The 19932-nt window shown below is 45.7% G+C and overlaps 1 protein-coding gene across 1 annotated transcript in view; it reads right to left on the reverse strand.

Annotated features, from left to right (window-relative positions):
* Positions 1-19932, reverse strand: part of CACNA1I (calcium voltage-gated channel subunit alpha1 I) — a 254593-nt gene that overhangs the window by 4037 nt on the left and 230624 nt on the right. Inside the window, exons 23-32 of the mRNA XM_090042988.1 lie at positions 19557-19646; positions 17683-17875; positions 16330-16481; positions 13357-13466; positions 12267-12400; positions 11448-11518; positions 6831-6909; positions 5813-5934; positions 4643-4987; positions 3839-3985 (exon numbers count right to left, since the gene is read on the reverse strand). Coding sequence (XP_089899114.1) covers positions 3839-3985; positions 4643-4987; positions 5813-5934; positions 6831-6909; positions 11448-11518; positions 12267-12400; positions 13357-13466; positions 16330-16481; positions 17683-17875; positions 19557-19646 — 1443 coding nt within the window. The remainder of the gene's footprint in view (positions 1-3838; positions 3986-4642; positions 4988-5812; positions 5935-6830; positions 6910-11447; positions 11519-12266; positions 12401-13356; positions 13467-16329; positions 16482-17682; positions 17876-19556; positions 19647-19932) is intronic.

Raw genomic sequence — 19932 nt, forward strand, 5'->3', positions numbered from 1 at the left:
GCAAAACATGACAATGCGGGCTGGGAGCTGCCAGGGACCATGCCAGTTGCTAGATCCAGTGATCAAGGCTCCCCTGGTGTCCAAGCCGGAAAGGGGAGTCCATAGTTTGTCCCAGATTCCTCCAGTCAGGGTTAACTGAGTCTAGTTAAGGAAAGGTCTCCCTCCATCTGGGGTAATGGAGTCACAGAGATGGAGACATGAAGACAACTCCCTCTATATGGGGTTAATACAGTCTGCTCTGTGCTGGATGAGGAGAGGACTCCCTCATCCTGAGGACACCAGAGAATGCCCAGGTTAAATAGTGCAAAGGCTCTTTCATGCCAGGGATAACCATGCCTCCTTCAGTCCATGCCAATTATCATGCTTTTAATGCTCTCTTACCTTGGTCACTATAAGCTATTCCCTTCTTCCCTCTCTGCTTCTTTCCCCTTTCCCCTCTTGTCTGTCTATAACCTCAGCTAGCACGATCTCCTCCTTGTTGTTGAAACTTTGTCACCCCATCCTCCCTCCCCTTCATCTCTTTTCTCTTTCAGCAAAAAGTCTAACCAATTCATCATTCTCACCCTACGGATCTGTACAGCTCTGCTGCTGCCTACATCCCAGCTTCTTTCATTTTCCATTCAAGTTTCTACCCTACATGCCTCTTCCCAATACTCCCTCCCCTAAGCACTTTGTCTTCCACCCATTGCCCCTTCCCCCTGTGCTTGGAAAGTTTCCTCATTATCTTGGATGCTAAGAAATCCTTCTGTCCTCCTTCAAGGACTGTTCTTTGCTTGTCCTTCCATCACTGATCTCTAGAGCATAGCTCACTCCCACATTAGTCCCTGATCCTTCATTGTTATGCTTCATCTGTCTTATTTAAGGTTATGTGTTTCTCAGGGCAGTGATTTTGTCCTCCTATGGGTTTGAACAGCATCAAGTACACCTCTGGTGCTATGTAAATGGAAATATAATTTGGGGGAGATGACTCCTTCAGGCTGGGAGTTTAGCAGTCTGCCAGTGTCAGAGATTAGGACTCCTTCAGCGTGATAATTTACTTGGAATAAAGAGAAGGGAAGGCCTAAGCTGTTTTTTTAAAAGACATGAGTGACATCCATTGCCATGATATGATTTTAACACACAAACACTGAGTTGTTTAACTGTTATGCTTGATAAAGTATGACCACTGCCAACTCAAAACATGGACAACCTAGAAACCCCACAATTATGTTATGTCAAACATGCTACAGTGCGACCACTCAACAACAGCTGATATACAGAAAGTGCAGTCTTCATCTGGCTGAGTTCAACGTGTGCTCATCCATAACACTCATAAGAAAACGTCCCATCAAAACAAAACTGAAAGTTGCACCTGTGGAGATGCAAGTGTAAAATACGAACAAGTCTAAGACAACCTGCTCCATTGCTAACATCGAGTTTCAAATCATCAGTGATCACTGCCACTAGAATGCTTGGAGCTTCACTGCACTGTTAATTTGTAGACTGTGGACACCTTGAAACCTACACAAAAAGACGTACTTAACAGAGTCATAAAAGGACAAATCACATGCTCAGAGTTAGTACTCGCTGCTGCTCATGAACAAACCTTGTGCCAATACTCCATCGGCCACTGCTAGCACATATGCAAACCTCATAAACACAGGAAATGAAGGGAGAGAGATGACATGAGAAGAGCATGGATTGATGTGGTGAGACTGTCTTCTTACATTTTACAGCTTCCATGAGCTACAGAATGCTGAAAGATCTTCTGAATAAAGACATGGAAAGAAAGATGAAATGATGGCAGTTGACCATTCACTGGCTCAGTACATTGGTTTAAAGATGTAAATGTAACCTCAGTCATAACCCTTAGTAAATAAGCTCACAGTAAAACTAGTCTTTATACACAGAGCCAAGATAATGACAGTCTTTAATTGTATGAACAGCTGTTTTGAAAATAATGATCTAAGGGTTCAATCCTGCACAGTGCTCAGCACTTTCACCGCCAAACTAAAAAGACATGTCAGTAATTTTATGCAGGCATTTTAAGTGTTTGTTGGCTTAAGCCACAGTATTCAGTACCTTGCCAGCTCAAACCCTAGATGAGAAGGTTTAGATAAATATTGTGCTCCCTCTATATGCATTCTTAATGACTGCTTTCTGTAAGATAGGGGTGTTGAATGTGGCTCATTCATAGTGGTGGGTCATCCAACTCATGGAGCTTCTTGTGGGCTCTAACACCCATCTCCACAGGCCACATTTGGCCTATAGGACTTGTTGCTATGGCTGCCAAAGCCCCTGTGATAGTGGCATTCCACCCTCACTGTTTCAGCACAGCTCCAGAACCCAAGGAGTTAATACCACTAGCCCTGCCCTTACCTCCTGCTGAAATTGGCAGCAGGGAAGAAGGTGAGATGCATGGCTTTCAGTGGCTTCTTTCTTCCATGAGAGGGTGGGAAATTTTGCTGCCATTCTCTTCCCAGTGCAGCATGCTTACCAGTATAGCCTCTACTTTTAAAAAGAACTCACCCTTTTAAAAGTCTAAGCACCCACCAGTGGTTGCCATCCTCCTTTAAACACCCTGAGTTGGAAACCCAAATATGTAAGCACCCCAAATCATAAGTTCCTTATGAGAATTTGGGGTCTCCTCCCATATACCCCTGTGGGTAATTGGTGGAAGACTCTTCCACTGGAGATATATGGAAGCATCTGCATCTCACTACTTCTGCAGGGAATCCATCATGACATGTGACTAAATGGAGGAGGAGATCTGGTGCCTCAGACTCAGGGGCACGGAGCCAATCTAATGCTCTCTTTTTGTAAACCTGACAGAGGAATCTACCAATGAGAACACTGTTTGCCAAAATCACTGACTCATTTCAGTAACTAAAACTGTGGCATGTAAGTTAACTAGAGAGTGATGGTGATGATTAGTTGGATAACCTACGATGTTACGATAACAATACCAAAGCATGAGCTGAGTTACAAAGACAACTTCAACCACCATCACAACCATTAGATGTAACAATCGTGGATACTTTCATTTAATTAAAACTGAATTTCTCTCTGTGTGGCTTGGTCTTGGTTTTTAAATGAGTTGTAACTAGATGAAGAGCCTGAAGGTTTATGGACAAGTTTACAAAGGCACCCAAGTGAATTAGGAGGGCCTAAAAACAATAGGACAATGTGCCTAGCTCATGTAGGTGATTTTGAAATTTCCACCTTTACTAACAAAGCCATTTGTCAGCTAGAAGGATCTCCACAAAAAAGAGACTCAAGAGACATTCTTACAGGGTGAATTTATAATTAATTTTAACTCAAACTAATTAACAGATTTACTTCACAATCCAATCTTTACTCACAGATTATGGACCTATTCAATGAGGCATTTATGTACTTACATGCTTAAGTCTCATTGACTTCAATGGGACTTAAGCAAGCATACATTTAGAATGAAGATTAATTGAGCCACAAATGCTGTAAATTTGGGAAAGAGATGCTGCATCCTTTCCCCAACACAAAGAAGTTGAGTTTCTCCTTTACATGCAAAACTGAACACAACCGGAGGGGCCTCCACAACAATTCTCCAGCTCATTCTCTCCTGCCATGCTTGCTGAGACACCTGCCTCTATTTCCATCTTTTCATCAGTACAAACAAGCCTCCCGAGGCTAAGGACAGGCCAGTGTCTAATGCAGTATCAGAAGTGCACACTAGTAACAAACACAGGTAAAGCCTTCTGTCTAAGTGATCTATAGGAGCCAGGAGCATTGCCCAGGCAAGTCTCAAGTGTGTGGTCACATGGGCGCATCTGTGTGTTTGGTGGGGGGTTCCCCTCCCGCATCCTCGCCCGCAGGTTACCTCTTGCTTGTCATGGTTACACTTCTCGCACATGGCCGGCGAGGAGTAATGATGGAAGACGGAGCCCGATAGGTTATCGATGATCATTAACTCCCCGTCGAAGGAGTCCTTAATAATTAAAGAGACACTGTCCAGCCATAAGTTCTCCTAGGGGACAAGAAAGGGGGGAGGATGGGAGAAATTATTTTAAGAACCCAAAGTTTTTTTGCTTCAATGTTTTGTGTGAACTCAGGGCCAGGCTGCCACCCTTACTCGGGTAGAGTAGTACCTTCTCTACCAGCAACTTCACTGAATTCAATGGGGCTATCAAGAGGGCCTTAAGGTGGGTAAGGGAGGAAGAATTCAGCACTAAGCACTCAGTACAAAGGAAGGACTGATATTACTAGCTGCCAGTGCAGACAGGCACTGTGTAAGCTTCCCTTCCAGCTCTGCCAATACACCTTGCTCCTGTCCTGCAGCATTCCCTGCTATTCCAGTCCTGAGCTCCCCATGCAAAAACACTCTGCTAATGCACCTTAATCTTAAAAGGTTGCACCTGTCCTGAGCTTCAAGCCCTGAAATTCCTACATTGCTCTGCCAATTCACCTCTGAGTTATACTGCAGGACCCCCTGCTACCTCAATCCTGGCCCCACACATCTAAACCAAAGCACTGCTTCATCCAACCTAGAGCTGAATGCAAGCCAGTCCCCTAGAGGTGGAAGAGTCCATAACCCATCACTGAGCTCTAGATCATCTTACACTGCTTTGCTTCTCCCCACTGCAACCTGCAGCAGTCTTGCTGGTAAGCACAAAGATCTACCCACCTGTGCTGGAGAGTAACATCTCATGCAAAGACGTCCTTCAGGGTCCACTCTCCCACCACCTCCTCCTCCACCACCTCCTCCACTTCCTCCCTGTCCTGAACTCGGTGAGCCCAAGCTGCGGGGGCACAACCCATGTGCCATCTCTAGCTCAATCTCAGCATCCATCTCGGCGTCCTCCTGTGCCTCTTTGTTGCTGTCATCCAGGTGTTTCATGAGTACAGCAACCACCACATTAATGAGAACAAACTGGGCAGTTAGCACAAAGCTAACGAAGTAGAGCGGTGAGATGAACTGCAGGTTGCTGAGGCAGCTCCGGTCATCCTGGGTGCAGTCCCGCAGCGTGTCCTTGAGAAAAAGGTGAGAGGAAGTGGTGGAAAGGAGGAGGGAGGGAAAGGATAGCTTCAGACAAGCCTAAACTTGGCTGTTACCACATTCAAAAACCATAGAAATCAATGCCAGGCAGGACCAAGGTTCCTCAGGCCTCAGTGCTATCTGGGCATACAAAGTTCTCTGTGCCCATCACAGTTATGGGAAGTCAATCATGTTGGACGATCCCTGTTCTGTGTGCCAGAAGCATGTGCTCCACCTCCCACAGGTCTAAGGAGAAAATCTCTTCCAGACCTGTCAAGGTGGTCATCACTAATCTTATGCTTGTGAGCAAGATTCACTACAAGTGAGCACCTAATTCCAGTTCCATCTCAAGGCACCATCAATGTCCAAAGACCTGACCATTTTTCTCCCTTGAACGTTACGAAGATATTTATTGCTGAGTGACAGAACTTGCCCATGCGATAATACTTATATGTGCCTGGTGTTTTGAAGTCAGACGCTGGGTCCCTTGTAGCTCCAGTCATCGTACCATATACATACCCAGTCAGTCTGGGTGGAGATCCCTATTGCATTGAATCTTTTCCCTCAGCTTGAATTCACAGTCACCCTGCTCCTTATGGACAGAGTCTGCAACTGTGTCAGCCAGCTGACTGTAAGGCTAGGCCTTATCTAATATAGCAGGAGGTAGAATGCTCAACCACATGGTGTAATGGTTTGATCTGGTGACCGTTCCTACATTTCCCAACCTCCCTGCTACTGTGCCTCATCCGTCCCCACTCCAGTAGAGACTTTCTCCTTCCTCAAGAGCAGAAACCTTTCTTCCCCTGAGGCTGAAATTACCTTCATTATTCCATTCCAGTTGTCACCAGTGGAGACCTGGAAGAGCGTGAGGAAGGCCATCCCAAAGTTCTCAAAAGTGGCATGGCGGCTCATGCCTTCACAGGGGTTCTCATCATTGCATACTGAAAGGAAGGGATATGTAAACTGATCAAATGATATACTGCTAGCTCTTGAAGCAGATGAGGGACTTGGAAGAAGGCTTTCTTATTATCATTCTACTCTGAGATTCCTGGCTTTATACCCAGAAATCAGCACCAAACAGGTCTCACATATTGCCTCATGGGCTGGCCTCATGCCCGGAATGGCTGACCAGTGTTTGGGCACTGTGTATCAATTTCAGATAAATGCCCAGCCCCAGAAAATCAAACAGTATAGCTCATTCCCCAGAGATGTCCAACTACTACATTAGCCCGAAACATTTATCTCCTCTGCTCCTTGATTTCTGTTTTTCTCTTGCAAAAGCTGACACTATTCATTACAGTTAATGAGTTTCTAAGGTATACTTTGCTACAGTCAGCTTTATAGGAAATGTGTCCAAGCCAGAAACACTTGGCATAATGATAAGGAGGTAAAATGCTGCACCCAGAACACTCAACAGCAGTTGTATCACTAAGGCTCTCACTTGCTTGGGGTGAAAGAAGACTTCCCACTCCCTCTTTATTTAGTTGTATGAAAATCTGCCCATTGGAATATGATGGGGCAGACAAGAGGAGTGCACAAACTTTACTTCAGTCTTCCTTGTTGTTGTGGTTGACAAGTAAGGATCCACCAGGACAGTGTATGGAAATGATAGATTGAAGAATGAGAGAAAAAACCTCTTTTTGAAGCATGCTTTTTGGGCAATAATACCTTTGGAACACAATCCTATTATGCCAAACACCTGTTGAGAATGATGAAAGTCACCAGAAAACTCAGCCTTTTTTCTAAAATTGGAGCTGAGTCTGGTGCCTTCTGAAAGGTTTCCACTCCTCTACAATGTTTGTGCCCCACCCAAGACAACTGCATTCTTGAAACTTACCCAGTTTTCCAAAGAGCTCCACTCCCAGAGCAGCATAGATGAAAAAGAGGAGCATGAAGAGCAGCCCAAGGTTCCCCACCTGAAACCAAACCACAGGATGTCAACTTAATATAAGCCAAGCCAAATGAGGCAATGTTGGATCATATCAAGCCACCAAAGCAGCAGCATAACATGACTAAACATTTTTATTTGAAAAAGCTTATTGAACCAGTCCCTTAGCACCCAGGAAGTCACCAATGAAGGCACTAATCATATTTCCACCACCCTTGGCTGCTAGGCCTTCCCACCCACACATCAAAACCGGCCAGGACATTCCCAATTGTCTGAGCTCCACAACATGTTCTCTTCCCTTTGTAATCTATAGCCTTGGACTCTGGGCCAGAAAGCAACTTCTTTCAGGCCTATGTGACATAGTGAAGCCTATAACGTGTTATTTATAAAGGCCAAACTATGACCCAAACTAAATGTCATGCCCTGAAAAGCCCCCTGCCCCTCCTGCCCCTCCCCCACCCTACACAGATACCTAGCCTCCTCTGTTACCAGACACTGCCAAGTGGGAGTCATATGGAAAGGCCTGGATGCTCATGCTTCAGCCCCTGTGGTGTAGCAAGTAGAGGACTCTGGAGAACAAAGTGCTAGTCATGGGTAGGGACTGAAGGGAGTAAGTGGGCACACAGGAAAGAAAAGAGTGAACCAAGGCTTTCTGAGGTGCATAGTAACAGGGGAACTGTGGAGAAGAGAGGCTGCTAGGAAACGAGGGGGTGGATCTGTGTATGGAACAGGAGTAGGTAGCTAGACAGAGCCCTTTTCTGTACCCTGTCTGTCAATATGCAAAAGGACCCACAAGCTTCTGCTGCCTGGTGCATTATGAGGACAGCACCAGGAGCAATATGGGAAGCCATGCTTCATAGGTATCACAGCTTGCCTGTCCTCCTCCTACCTGCCTGGCCTGCCTCCCTGAGCCCCACAGCTGGGATGGTGGGATGCAAGGCAGAAGCAGAAAATACAAGTTGCTAATGACAGGATAGCTCCTGTTGGCGAAACTTGAGAGGAAGCAATGGATGAATAAGGATGTGGGAAGCAACTTGTACACATGTGGAGGTGTGATCATGGTACGGGTATAACATGCAGTGGGAGAACTGGGCATGTGCCCTCGGCACCACCTAAGGGAAGAGCATTGGAAGGATGAGGGGACAGGGCAGGGCTTACCACAGGGCTACTTGCTGCAGCCTACCTTGCTGCTGCCTACCTGCTGCTTTGCCTGGCTGTGCTGGCACTTTCCAGCTCAAGAAAGCAGCCAGTTCAGAATGTGTGTTGTAGAGTGCAAGGAGTTCTGGGAATCAAGTCTTGTAGAGCAGCAGTGGAGTTTGCTGTTGTTGCGAGAAGAGGGGAGGACACAGCTGCCACCATATTCAGCACCTTTTTTTGCCCTCTGCACACAGGCCTCAGCATCAAAAAATGGGGTGAAAGTTACCCCTTGGCAGCAACAAACTCCATTGCCAGTCTACAGCATTATGATTCCCAGGACACTTTGCACTCCATGAGATTTGCCAGGCTCTCTGGCTGCATCTACACCTGCACTTTAATGCGCATTAATCTGTTTTAATGCTTATTAAAGCATCACTTAAAAAAACATGCTATTTAGTTAACACACATTAAAAAAGGCTAATGTACATTAAGCTTCACTTGAAAATTGTGCTCTTTAGTTAATGCACATTAAGACAGGCTAATGGGCATTTTCCTAGTACCTCTCAATGGAGGTACTAGATTTAATGCGCATTAATTAAAGCACATTAATGCATGTGTAGATGTGCTCCCTGTGTTGTTCTTGTGCCTGTAATTGATAAGGTAGGAGGAACTGCATGAGGAAGGGTGAGAGATGGCTGACTAGGACACATTTTTTTCTATGATACACCTCTGGACTATGGGTATATCTATACTGTGTCTGAGGCAATCTTTAGAGCACAGCTCTTGAACACACCCTGCCTACCCACTCCATCTCCACAGGTGCTGGTCCCTGTGAATGGCCCCTTGCTGTCAAGATCTCTGTCTCCAGAGTGCTTGAAAATGGTGGTTTCACTGCCTCATTTCTGAGATTGGTGCATATGGAGCAGGAGTGAGCAGGTAGGGGGCACCTGAGTGAGTAACTCAGGCAAGCAAGGTAGAGGCAGTATCGAAAGACCCTGTGGGTCTCCAGCCTTATAAAAACTCCAGAAGATCTGTCTTTCCCTTTTAAGAATTGCTGTGGAACAACCAAACCAGGGAGGGAATTCAAATAGGACAGTCACAGAAGCTGCATCTGCCATCAACAAGCCTAAATACCTTTTGGGTGTCTAATTGCAAAGAACATAAAGTAGAAGGTCTAAAGGAGAAGAGTGTACAAGGGAAAGGAGACCTCATTTTAAAATGCTTCTTCTGCCAAAGTCAATAAATCTTCAAAAATAATATTACAGATAATTCAATTGTCCCCTGAAGAGGGAACACGTAAAATATAGGGGCAAAATTCAATCACTTAAATGCGAAACACAGGGATTTTAGTACCCCTCTAAGTGTAGACTTTTAAATAACTTTAACTGTGGAGTGATTTTTGATTCCTCTTTTATGTAACTGTATTAGATTAAATCAACCTGTTATAGAAAGAACCAAGGGCTATCTGACAGGAAATGTCTCAATCATAGACTCCTTGGATACTGTAAGAATTAATAACAGCCTACTGTAGGCTCTAAGGAAATGCCTTGGGCCTCTGCCCTTTACATAATTATTTATGTGTGTGGAGTGTGTAGGGGTAGGCAAAAGAAACATCAGGGAAGGGGTCTTAGCAGAGAGATACTTTAAGAAAGCCTGGAAAAAAAGCCAGGCAAGATTCTTTGGGTAGATGTGATATCTTTTATTAGACCAACTAAATAGTTGGAAGAAAGTTCTTTGCAAACTTCTGGGCACAAAAAGGCCTGAATAAGGGTGTTTGTGCCCAAAAGCTTGCATTTTCCCCAACTATTTAGTTGGTCCTTGCCTGCCTATGTCCTTAGACCAACACGGCTACAACCAACAACCCTGAGAATAGCCAGGCTTTCTCAAGAAAGGAGGAATAGTGAACTGGTGGTCAACACACTGGAGATGGATTTGGAGGTATAGCCAGGCTTTCTCAAGAAAGGAGGAATAGTGAACTGGTAGTCAACGCACTGGAGATGGATTTGGAGGTCTGTCTTCAGTTCCCACCTCCGTTACCTGCTTCTTATGTGATCCTGAGCAACTTGCTTACTCTCCATGTGCCCCAATTCTCCATCGGCTAAATGAAGATGATAACACTTTCCTTGTCTATTTAGCCCATAAACTCTTTGAGGCAGAAGCTGTCTTGGTGCATCTTAAAGCATCTAGCACAACAGGGAGCTGGTCTCAGTTGGAGCCCTTAGCTGCTCCTATAACAGATAAATCACACTAATAATAAACAGATGGAGATCAGATGAAGATCAGAATTTGGCAAAGATCAGAAACTGTTTTTTCTTGTGACATGTAATTCCACTTAATTCAAGACGTGGATTTAGTGACACCAATATCAGAAGTAAATTTCTGGCATAAATACTTGTGCTGTTCCCAGATTGATTTTCAGCTCTCATTCATGAACACTGACACATTATCTGATAAATCAACTGACAAATGCCTGTACATTTTGAGATTGTGTAGGATAGCTGTCTGCTATAGACGTGCTGAAGGAACGATCAGATCTATGATCAATAGAGCTACTTGCTGCCATTATTCCTTTCTTAACAACTCTCTCAAGGATTCAAGGGAAAGGAGAACTATCTCTCTGGCTGCTCATCCCTCAGGAGGGCTTCCCTTGGCGAGCTCGTGGTCTGTGTAAGACAGCGTGTCAATATCTCATTCTAAAACAGCTGCCTCTCACAGCTCATGAAATCCTTCCATCTCACTGTCTTTAAGAGACGTTTAGTGGCATGCTGTGTGAACCACAACAGACAGTATCACTGCTTCTCATGAGACATGGGGCTCAAAATCACACAGGGAACAATTGGTAGAACAGTGCAAATAAAAAGGAAGAAATCAAAAAAGAAAGGACAAAAGAACTGCACAGCACTAAGTAAGAATGGGAGTTTTAAAGGACGGTGTAGCAATAAGCAAGAATAGGAGTTATGAGAGTGAGACAAATATAGTATGAATGAAAGAGAACAGTGGAAAGGAAGCACTTGTGAGAAAGAATGAGGAGGCCAAAAAGAGAGAGTCCCTGAAAGGCTTTCTCCCTTCCAAGATGGCCACCACCCACTCTCCATTTTCGTACTGTATGAGTGTATGGAAAGAGACTGGTGAATAGCAGCAAGTGGGAAGTGGTGCCTAGAAATCAAACAGGTAAGCAGGCCTCACTCAGAAATGAAGCCCCACTTAATCCAAAAACAACACAGTGTTATAGAATTGTGGGCTGATGAGCCAGAAAGAAAGGAATAGCCCCATGTGGCTGGCATGACAACCTTCTGGCATGACCCTATGGCAGACCTTGGCACTAACCTGGAGCACTCAGTAGGCAGTCTCTGATTCTAAGTGTCCCAAGGACATGGATAGGGAGACTGGTTCTGAAAGGGAGATCTTTGGAGAAGCTGGTTTCTTTACCTGGGGCAGAGCTTGCACAACTGTGTCCAGCAATGCTCGCATCCCTGTGGCCATCTTCAGAAGCTTCAGAACTGGCCCAAAAAACAAAAAAAAGAATGGCACTCAGTGCTGGATCATAAGGGAGAGAAATTTACTTTTAATGCCAAAGCCACTCGCAGTAGCACACCGTTCAGTTGTTCTGTCTGTCTCCTCTACAAACTGATCCACCAACCAACCTCTCACCACTTCTCCAGCTGCCACTCTTTGGACTTCCTTCCTCCCATGACACCTCCACTCTAACCCATCCCTCTTCATACCAACTTCGCCTTCTCTCCCACCCTCTGCACAGCTTGGATCCTTCCATTCCACTCATACATACCCTGCCCCTAGTGCTCCTCCTCCTCTTCCTCACAATCCATGTCACCTTTCCTTTTCCAATTCTATAACCACAAACACCCCCATCATTCCTTTGTCTTTCGACTATTTACTAATGCATCTCAGGGAAATATTGACCATTCCAGGGCAAACCAAGTCGGGCCTTGGCCCCCTCTGTGAAAACATCAGTAACTTTTGCCCCACTAACAAAAAAGCAGCAAGAATTTGCTTCTCACCAAAATCTGTCAATTATTTTGGTCCCTCTCACTCAGTGAAACCCACCATTGCATGTAAACATCAGGTTAAGGGCAGCTGGGAGATAGTCAAAGCTACTGTGGCCCTTCAGGATTACAGGCCTGAGAAGCCATATGGTGAGCTGGACCCACAACCTGCACCCAGTACACTCTGTCCCACAACTGGCTGGGGTTGTCTATAACCTCTGCCTCCAGCCAGTCTCTCTCTCACCCCGGGCGATGCGCAGAACCCTCATGATGCGGATGATAGTGGGGTTGATGGGGAGAGCTGCATTGATCTCAATCTCCTCCAGTGTGATGCCCATGACAGAAAGCAACACAATAGCCAGATCCAGCTGGTTCCACCTTAAAGAAAAAAGAGAAGGTAAAATGGAGATTGTCTGCTTCTTTGAAAGGGAAAGAGCAGTTTCCCTCTCACAAAAAATCCCTCAACTCATAGAAACATGGAAAAACAGGCAAGAAAAGGATGTCAAGAGATCATCTGCTCCAGAGGTGGCCAACCTGTGGCACAAGTGGCATGGACAGTTTCTGTGTGGGGCATGTAGATCAGGGAGGGGGAAGACAGTGCAGCAGCAGAAGGGCCAGGGAGCAGAAAGCAGAGCAGCAGATCAGACAGGGGAATGGGTTTGTAGTGACACTCAGAGAGGGCACAGGGCTTAATTTGTGGCACACCTGCCAGAAAGGTTGGCCCTAACTGATCTAGTTTAGTCCCTAAACCAGCCTGAACAAATGTTTATTTGACCTTCCTTTACAAACTTCCAATGACAGAGACTTGACAGTCTCTCAGTAAGTCTGAGTGATAGATGGAACCTAATGCAGTTGATGTCTAACTCTTCCCTATTGTGCTTTCTGCACCAGTAAAATCAGTGGACTCCAGCATGAGACAGCCACTGTACAGCTCTTAGTGTTCACTGGATATCTCTCTGTTATGTTGATGGAGGTGTCTGCAAACTCCTTTGGGCATACAGCAGGGCAGTCTAGGCAGCTTGCTACAGTTCCAGAGGCATGAAGACATGCCTGGTCACTCAAGCTGGGGAGTCCACTGTCCAAGGCAACTGGATGCTGTCTCTAACTACATCAATGCCTTGTGTATTGTAGGCTACAGAAACTGGAGTGGCTTTAACCAAGCTAGTCTGATGGGCTGCCTGGGTTGGGCAGAACTTTGACCCTTTGTTTTGAGTAGACCTTTGCTACTCAGACTCAGGTGACAACGATGGGGCACTGTGCTACAGGATTCCATTACAGATCCCTCCCCAAAACTGACCATCCTCATAGCATGACATATATGTCCTGCTGCTCACCTGTCTTTGAAGAATCGCCGCAGCCCAAATGCCACCAGCTTCAGAACTGCCTCCAGCACAAAGACGGTTGTGAACATGTAGTTGCAATACTTCAAAGCTGTCTCTAGAGACTGTGGATGGACAGAAAGGGGTAAAGAGGAGGAGAGTGAGAGGCATTAGCTGCATGCCTGCTCGGGACATCATTGACTTCCAGCCTGGACCCATTTATCTGTTTTGACTGATTAGGAATTAACAAGGGATGGAGATGGGAGAGGGGCTGCTGTATCCCATCCTGCATCTGCTTTGACAGTTTGGTCCCATTTACCACAGGTGGCCATCAAACTGCAGTCCCATCCCATGGAGCCCTCTGCATACTCTGCTGTTCACCCCTCAAACTATTCAGTACAACAGACCAACTTTGGGAAGGAAGGTACAGTGCAGAGGGTTAACAATGCATTGTCACCCACGCCCACTGGCACCCACAGCATGAGATTTGTGAGATGCTGCCCTATAAGTAGCTCCGAGTAATCTACTGCAAGGGAGAGAGTCAGAGAAGATGCTCTGAGGAGAGAACCTATGGCTGGATGACCATCACCTTTGGGGAGAGGAACGCCATGGGTGGGATTGGGCTTGTTTTTGCTTAATTGCCATCATTGCAGCCACTGTGATGATCATCAGAGGGTTTATGTTAACGGGATGTAGCACTTTTATGGCACCTTTTTGTCACAGGACCATAAAGTGGTTAGCGCAGTGATTTTTCAATAGGAATGCTGCAGTACCCTGATCCTTTTAAGAGTACCTGGCCCCTGTGCAAGGAGGTAAGCATGCCACACTCACCTGTGGCTGCCCCTTCCTGCACCTCAGCAGACCCTGCACTCCCTGCATGTTGCAGCATGCTCTGCTGCAGGTGGGGGGACATGCAGTGAGAGCCTCACTTTTCAGCCTATTATTTTCCCCAGCTCCTCACAGGCTCCCAGAACTGGAGGGATGGGCTGCTGGGGCAGATGGCTCCTCCCTGGCATGTAAGTCCCTGGAGAAGCAGCCCAAAGAAGTTTCCCTTTCCCAGTTAGGTACAGAGTGGGGGTAGGGAGAGGGTCTCCTTTCCCAATCCCACCTCCTGGGCCTTATGTGTCCTGTTGCTCATCCCGCTGCCCTCCAACCCCTTCAGCATCCCTTTTGTGCCATGTGTGCCCAGCATCACATCCCTGCTAGCCAGGTGTGCTTGGGCTCTGTTCGTTTTGGTCCCAGAGCTGGAATTCAGGGGGGATCACCCTAGGATACCTAATGGCCAAAAATGGCCTGCTGATTCCCAGTCCTCAGCAATGACCTGGACCCATGTGTAGGGAGTTCAGGTGCTTCACTGGGAACAAATGTGTGCAAGACCAGGCAAAGCTAGGGAAGAGCTCCCAATGGCAGCACAAAGGGGTGTATATTGTACTTATATTTTATATTATGTCATAATATATCAATGCAATTAATTAATAATCCATTATTTAATAGTATAATGATACTGTTTACATCATAATACTGGTACTAAGGTATGTTAGTTTTTTAAACAGGGTACCGCTACATTCTAAAAACTGACAGAGAGGTGCCTTAAGTCTAGGCTAAAAGGCAAAAAAGTTGAGAACCAGTGGCTTAGGTAGTATAATTAGGGAACCAGTAGTTAATAGTAAAGCTTTCCAATATGCCTGTACGACCATCCTTGTTTTACAGATGAGGAGACTTGGGCAAAGGGAAGATAAGTGACTTACCAAAGACTAAGGTTTGACATGTGAGAGAGAAGGGATAAAGTTGGCTAATTTCTGCAGGGTGAAATAAGGGACATTGTGAAGATACAGGAAGGTGGTTCAAAAACAGGAATAAAAGGTATCAAAATTAGAAAGAAACTAAGCTGGTCTAGAGGCAAAACTTGGCAGTGCATTTAAATACTGATGTATAGGTTCTGTCCCCTGTTACAGCCTGGGCTACCTCTAATATAACCAGCACTGGATAAAAGATCAGAGATGTTGCATTGAACCATTCAGGAATCTACAAGAGGTCTTCTGGAAAGGAAGGGTGGTTCCCCAGGCCTGAAATGTTATGAAACATATGTAGCAATGAGTGGGCACCTTCACAAAGAGAGAGCAAGCCCCTTTTCTAGGCAGGCGGTTTATATGTCTTGCCCCAGGAGCCTCTGTTAACTTCAGAAGTGCTGAGGATTCATAATCACTCCCATTTCAGATATTAAGCTCTCACAGGCCTTAATGCCCTTTGTTATGATCACACTCCCTCCAGATGAGGGAAACTTGTCAGCTTTTGTCTACAGTGCTTCTCTCATGGAAGAAATGTGGCTGAGCGCAGAATTCTCTTCCCCTACCCAAGCACGAAGTGTGCCAGCCCCCGATGCACTCCCAGATCATCCCATTCAGCAGTGGCAAGAGAACTGGAGCAACAAAACTGGATTTTGATCCATCTCCTAGGAGAGCAAAACTTGAAAAACTTTAGGCTTCCTACTATCCTTCAAGGCTCTCTCTGTTGAGGCCCAGGGGAAAACACAAAGAGAATAAGACCCAGGCTCAGACTGGGTCACTCCGATAGCAGAGAAAGTAAAAACTTCCCTATCTACGACTCCTGTGTGTTATGGTGAACTGTAACAGATGCAGCAGTAGCAAAATTACTTGATCATTATTTGTCCATTGCTTCAGGCAGGTGATGTTGACAGGGTAAGGAGGGGAAGATACAAAGGAAAGGTTTGAGGAGGGGGGAGGTTAAAGAAGATGAGTGAATATAGAGGATTCCTTGGGGTTGTAATTTGTTCCCCTCTGCAAAGCATGATGGGGAACTCACTTTCTAACTCACTCTCTAATGGTTGCTCAATTTTACGCTTTTTTGACCCCTTATGTGACTTGCTGCTTAAGAGAGAAAATGTCAAGTTTTTCTCTTTTGGTTAAAGGAGGATAGAAAAAAATGGGGATGTGGGGATAGGATTTATAATCTCTTGAACTCACTCACCACAGGCTGGTTGTAGTGCTCCAGGGACATGGTGACGACGTTCAGGCAGATGATGAAGGTGATGAAGATGTCCAAGTAGTGGCTGGTGCAGACTGAATGGATGAGGAGGCGGACAGGGCAGTAGGAGGCGTAGTATGGCAAACGCTGAGCTTCTTTAAAGGGAGAAGTTAAAAAGAGAGAGAGAGAGGAAGACACAGAAAAGAGAGAAAAATAAGAAAGGGGAGCGGGAAAGAAAGTGGGGAGAAGAATAGATGATACAAAGAGAAAGAGAGAGAGGGAACAGTAGAAACAGAAAAACGAATGAGATAGGGGAGATAGAAAGAAGGAGAAGAATAAAATAAAAGAATGCAAAGAAAGAACATAGAAAAAGAGAGGAAAAGAGGGTGTAAAAGGAAGGAGAAGAAAAGAAGAAGGGGTGGGAGTGACAGAAAGAATTTGTTAATCTTGTGTTTGTGGGAACGGCACTACATCAGCATTTCATGCCTCAGCAAATTAAGATCATAAATGATAAAAGGGAGCAGATGGCTCCAGGAAAGGCCCAGGGGGTGGCACAAGGGAGAGAAAAGACTGAATCAGAGGAAGGAAAATGCATGCCTGTGGGCTGGGAAAGGAGGAGAGTGATCAGACAGGATCTCTGGGGCAGGGGTAAATAGAAGTGATTCCAGGAACAACCATGCACTTGTGATGCGTCTCTCACCGGATCACAGAGAACAGAAGCATGGGGGAACCTCACTGGGAAGGGGACTCATCCAGTTCCAGGGGAATCTTGGAACTGATGAGTGAAACCACTGTGCAGACAGAAAAGGACCAGGATCACAGCAGAGATGCCAGTGTCTTCTTCTTTTTTATGCCCCTTTGATTTAAATGGGAAGTGGAGTAATGTAGGAGTCCTCTACATTCACTGGTGCTGCAGAGTTCCCTGAAGGGTGACTCTGAATCACAGAGGTATGAAGGTGTGTGCATGCGTGTGCATGTATGTGCATGTTTGGGGAGGTCAGGTCCCTGCTAAAGAACACACAGAGAAGCAAAAACACTTCTTTGAGCATTACTATTTCAGAAGCAAAGTGTGAAAAAAACAGCCACCCATCCCAGTGTGTCCCCAGATGGATTGCAGGCCCCTTGCCCCCCTTCCTCTGTCACAGGCTGCTCATATTCTGGTTCTAGAGAGTAGCTGGCTGGGAGGGTGCCATAGCACCACAGCAGGGGTGTCCCACTGAGTTGAGAGCAATGCTGAGGGCTGGGGTCTATATGCCAATATACAGAAACCAGTTGGTAAGAAAAAAAGAAGAGGAGAAGGTTTTTCTCAAAAAACCTCGGCCTACGAACCAACCAAACACTTAGGCTGTGCCTTACTCCTGCGCTTCTTCTCCAGGCGCCTCAGCCGCTTCTCTTCCCGCCGGCGTGCTTCCTCGGCTTCCTGGTGCTGCCGGCATTTGTGGAAGTTCTCCACCACTACCCCCACAAACATGTTGAGGACAAAGAAGCTGACAATGAGGAGGAAAGAGATGAAGTAGAGGAGCATCCAGGGGTTATTGTTGGTCACTGGCTGGAGAAGAAGGAAGAAAAGGTCATTATTGTTTGCCTAGAAATTTGAGGTGGGATTCCGAAAACGAGGAAGGTAGCACACTGGGACTTGCTGGGAGTCAGTAATGGAACTAAGATCATGAGGGAGATAAACCAGAGGTTGTGATTGGCTGGCTAGACGTCAGGGGGCACAGTTATGAAAATATGGGAGGTTATGATTACAACTGGCTTTTTGGGAGACAGGGTTAAGATTGTGAAAGAGAGAGAGGAGGTTTGTGATTAGCTTGTTGGGAGTCAGGGGCTACGGTTACGAAAATGAGGAAAGGGAACAGCTCTCTGCAATTGGCTAGGTGGATCTTAGAGGGGCAGAATTATGAAAATGAAGAGAGGAGCCACAAGTGGACTGAGTGACTGGAAGTCAAGCACAAGACTAAAATAATATTAAGCACTCAAGCTGCTGCCTTGGAAATGCAAATGCAATCCCAGGAAAAGAACAAGTGTGCAATTAAAACATCATAAAGTATAAAAGACAAGTGGTGGAAAACTGTGCTGGGCAGAGGGAAATCAATTCCACATCTAAGGGGTTATGGGAAGGTCATGTCTGAAAGCAGCTATCATTGGGTGCATCTACACATGCAATTAATGTGCCTGAATAAACTCTGGCACAGTTTGCGCCTGAGTTTACTGCTCCCCAGAGCAGTGTTTACACGTGCGCCTGGGACTGCAGCATGTTGAGCCATAGCTAGCAGGAAGCTGGCGGGGGGGTGGAAATCAGCCTGCCAGCCCAGGTCTGCTCCCCCCAGCTCAACATACTGCATAGAGGCTGGCTAGGGCACGAAGGTGCTAAAGTGTGGGGCTAGTCAACAGACAGCCCCTGCACTGTAGCACCCTTGTGCCCCTGCCAGCCCGGTCATCATCTACATGTGCACTGTGGTGAAGTAAAACACTCTGCCACAGGACAGTACTTGTATCTGGTAGTACTATCCTATGCCAGTTAATTAATTTACTCTGGTGTAATAGCATTGCATGTGCAGATGCTGACATTTTACTGTGGGGCTAATTAGGCAACTCCACAGTAAGTGTCTCATGTAGACATGTCCATTTAGGTTTAAAGAGAAAGGAGACCTTGAATTTAACTAGGTGTCTTACCACTGAGGACTTTAAGTCCTCAACAAGTTGTCTACTGTAGAGTGTAGAGGGTAAGTGTAACATCACCTTGAAGGCTCAGTCCTGTGCTGCTGTAGTGTATGGTAGAGGTCTGACTTTGCGTTATTCAAGTCATTGCCAGTTTGGCCATTGGGGCAGCACTGAGACTTAGTTACAAACAGCAGAGAATTTCTGCTTAAAGGAAACTGAAGTAGGCAGCTGTAGGTCAGGAGGGTACATCATGTCAGGAGAGACACTGCTGAAAACTCATCACAGATAAAAAAACCACCCAGTCTGACAACTCTGTAAAAGGGTTAAAAGGCAAGATCTGGAATAAATACTTGGCACATTAGCCACAAACACACATCCCTGTGCACAAAGAGCATGGGCATGACCTACCAGCAATTAAGCAAATAAGAAGGAGGGATCAGAACAGCTCTGTAAAATGCTACTGGATGAAGATGAAATAGGAAAATGCAGCCAATATATTATGCTTTCACGCTACTACCTGAAAGAGGTCTGAGTCACACAATATACTTAGAATGAGGTCTCTATACCTGCTGGTCAACAGCCACAGCATCTAGTCCATTATACATAATATTGACCCAACCATCTTTGGAGGCCAGAACAAAGAGAGACATCAGAGCCTGGAACACATAAAAATAGATCAAATGTAGGGTGCATGTAGATGAAGGGGGTGGGGAAAATTTAGGTTTTAAGTTCTTACATTCAAACAGAATTAAAATTCTCATCCTCCTTGTGGTGCCAACCTGCTCTTTTGAGCATGTATGGAGAAGGGAGACATTAGGCTATGCATGTGGGAACTAAGCTGCAAAAAAATAAAGACTTTCAGGAAAGTCTGCTCTTTTATGGGAGTGGAGCAAAAAGCTTCCCCTCCCCAGAGAAAAGCCAACTAAGCAATACATTGCCTCA

This window comes from Crocodylus siamensis, chromosome 4, assembly GCF_052110815.1.
Source record: "Crocodylus siamensis isolate JL-2025a chromosome 4, ASM5211081v1, whole genome shotgun sequence".
In the NCBI taxonomy this organism is placed as follows: Eukaryota; Metazoa; Chordata; order Crocodylia; family Crocodylidae; genus Crocodylus; species Crocodylus siamensis.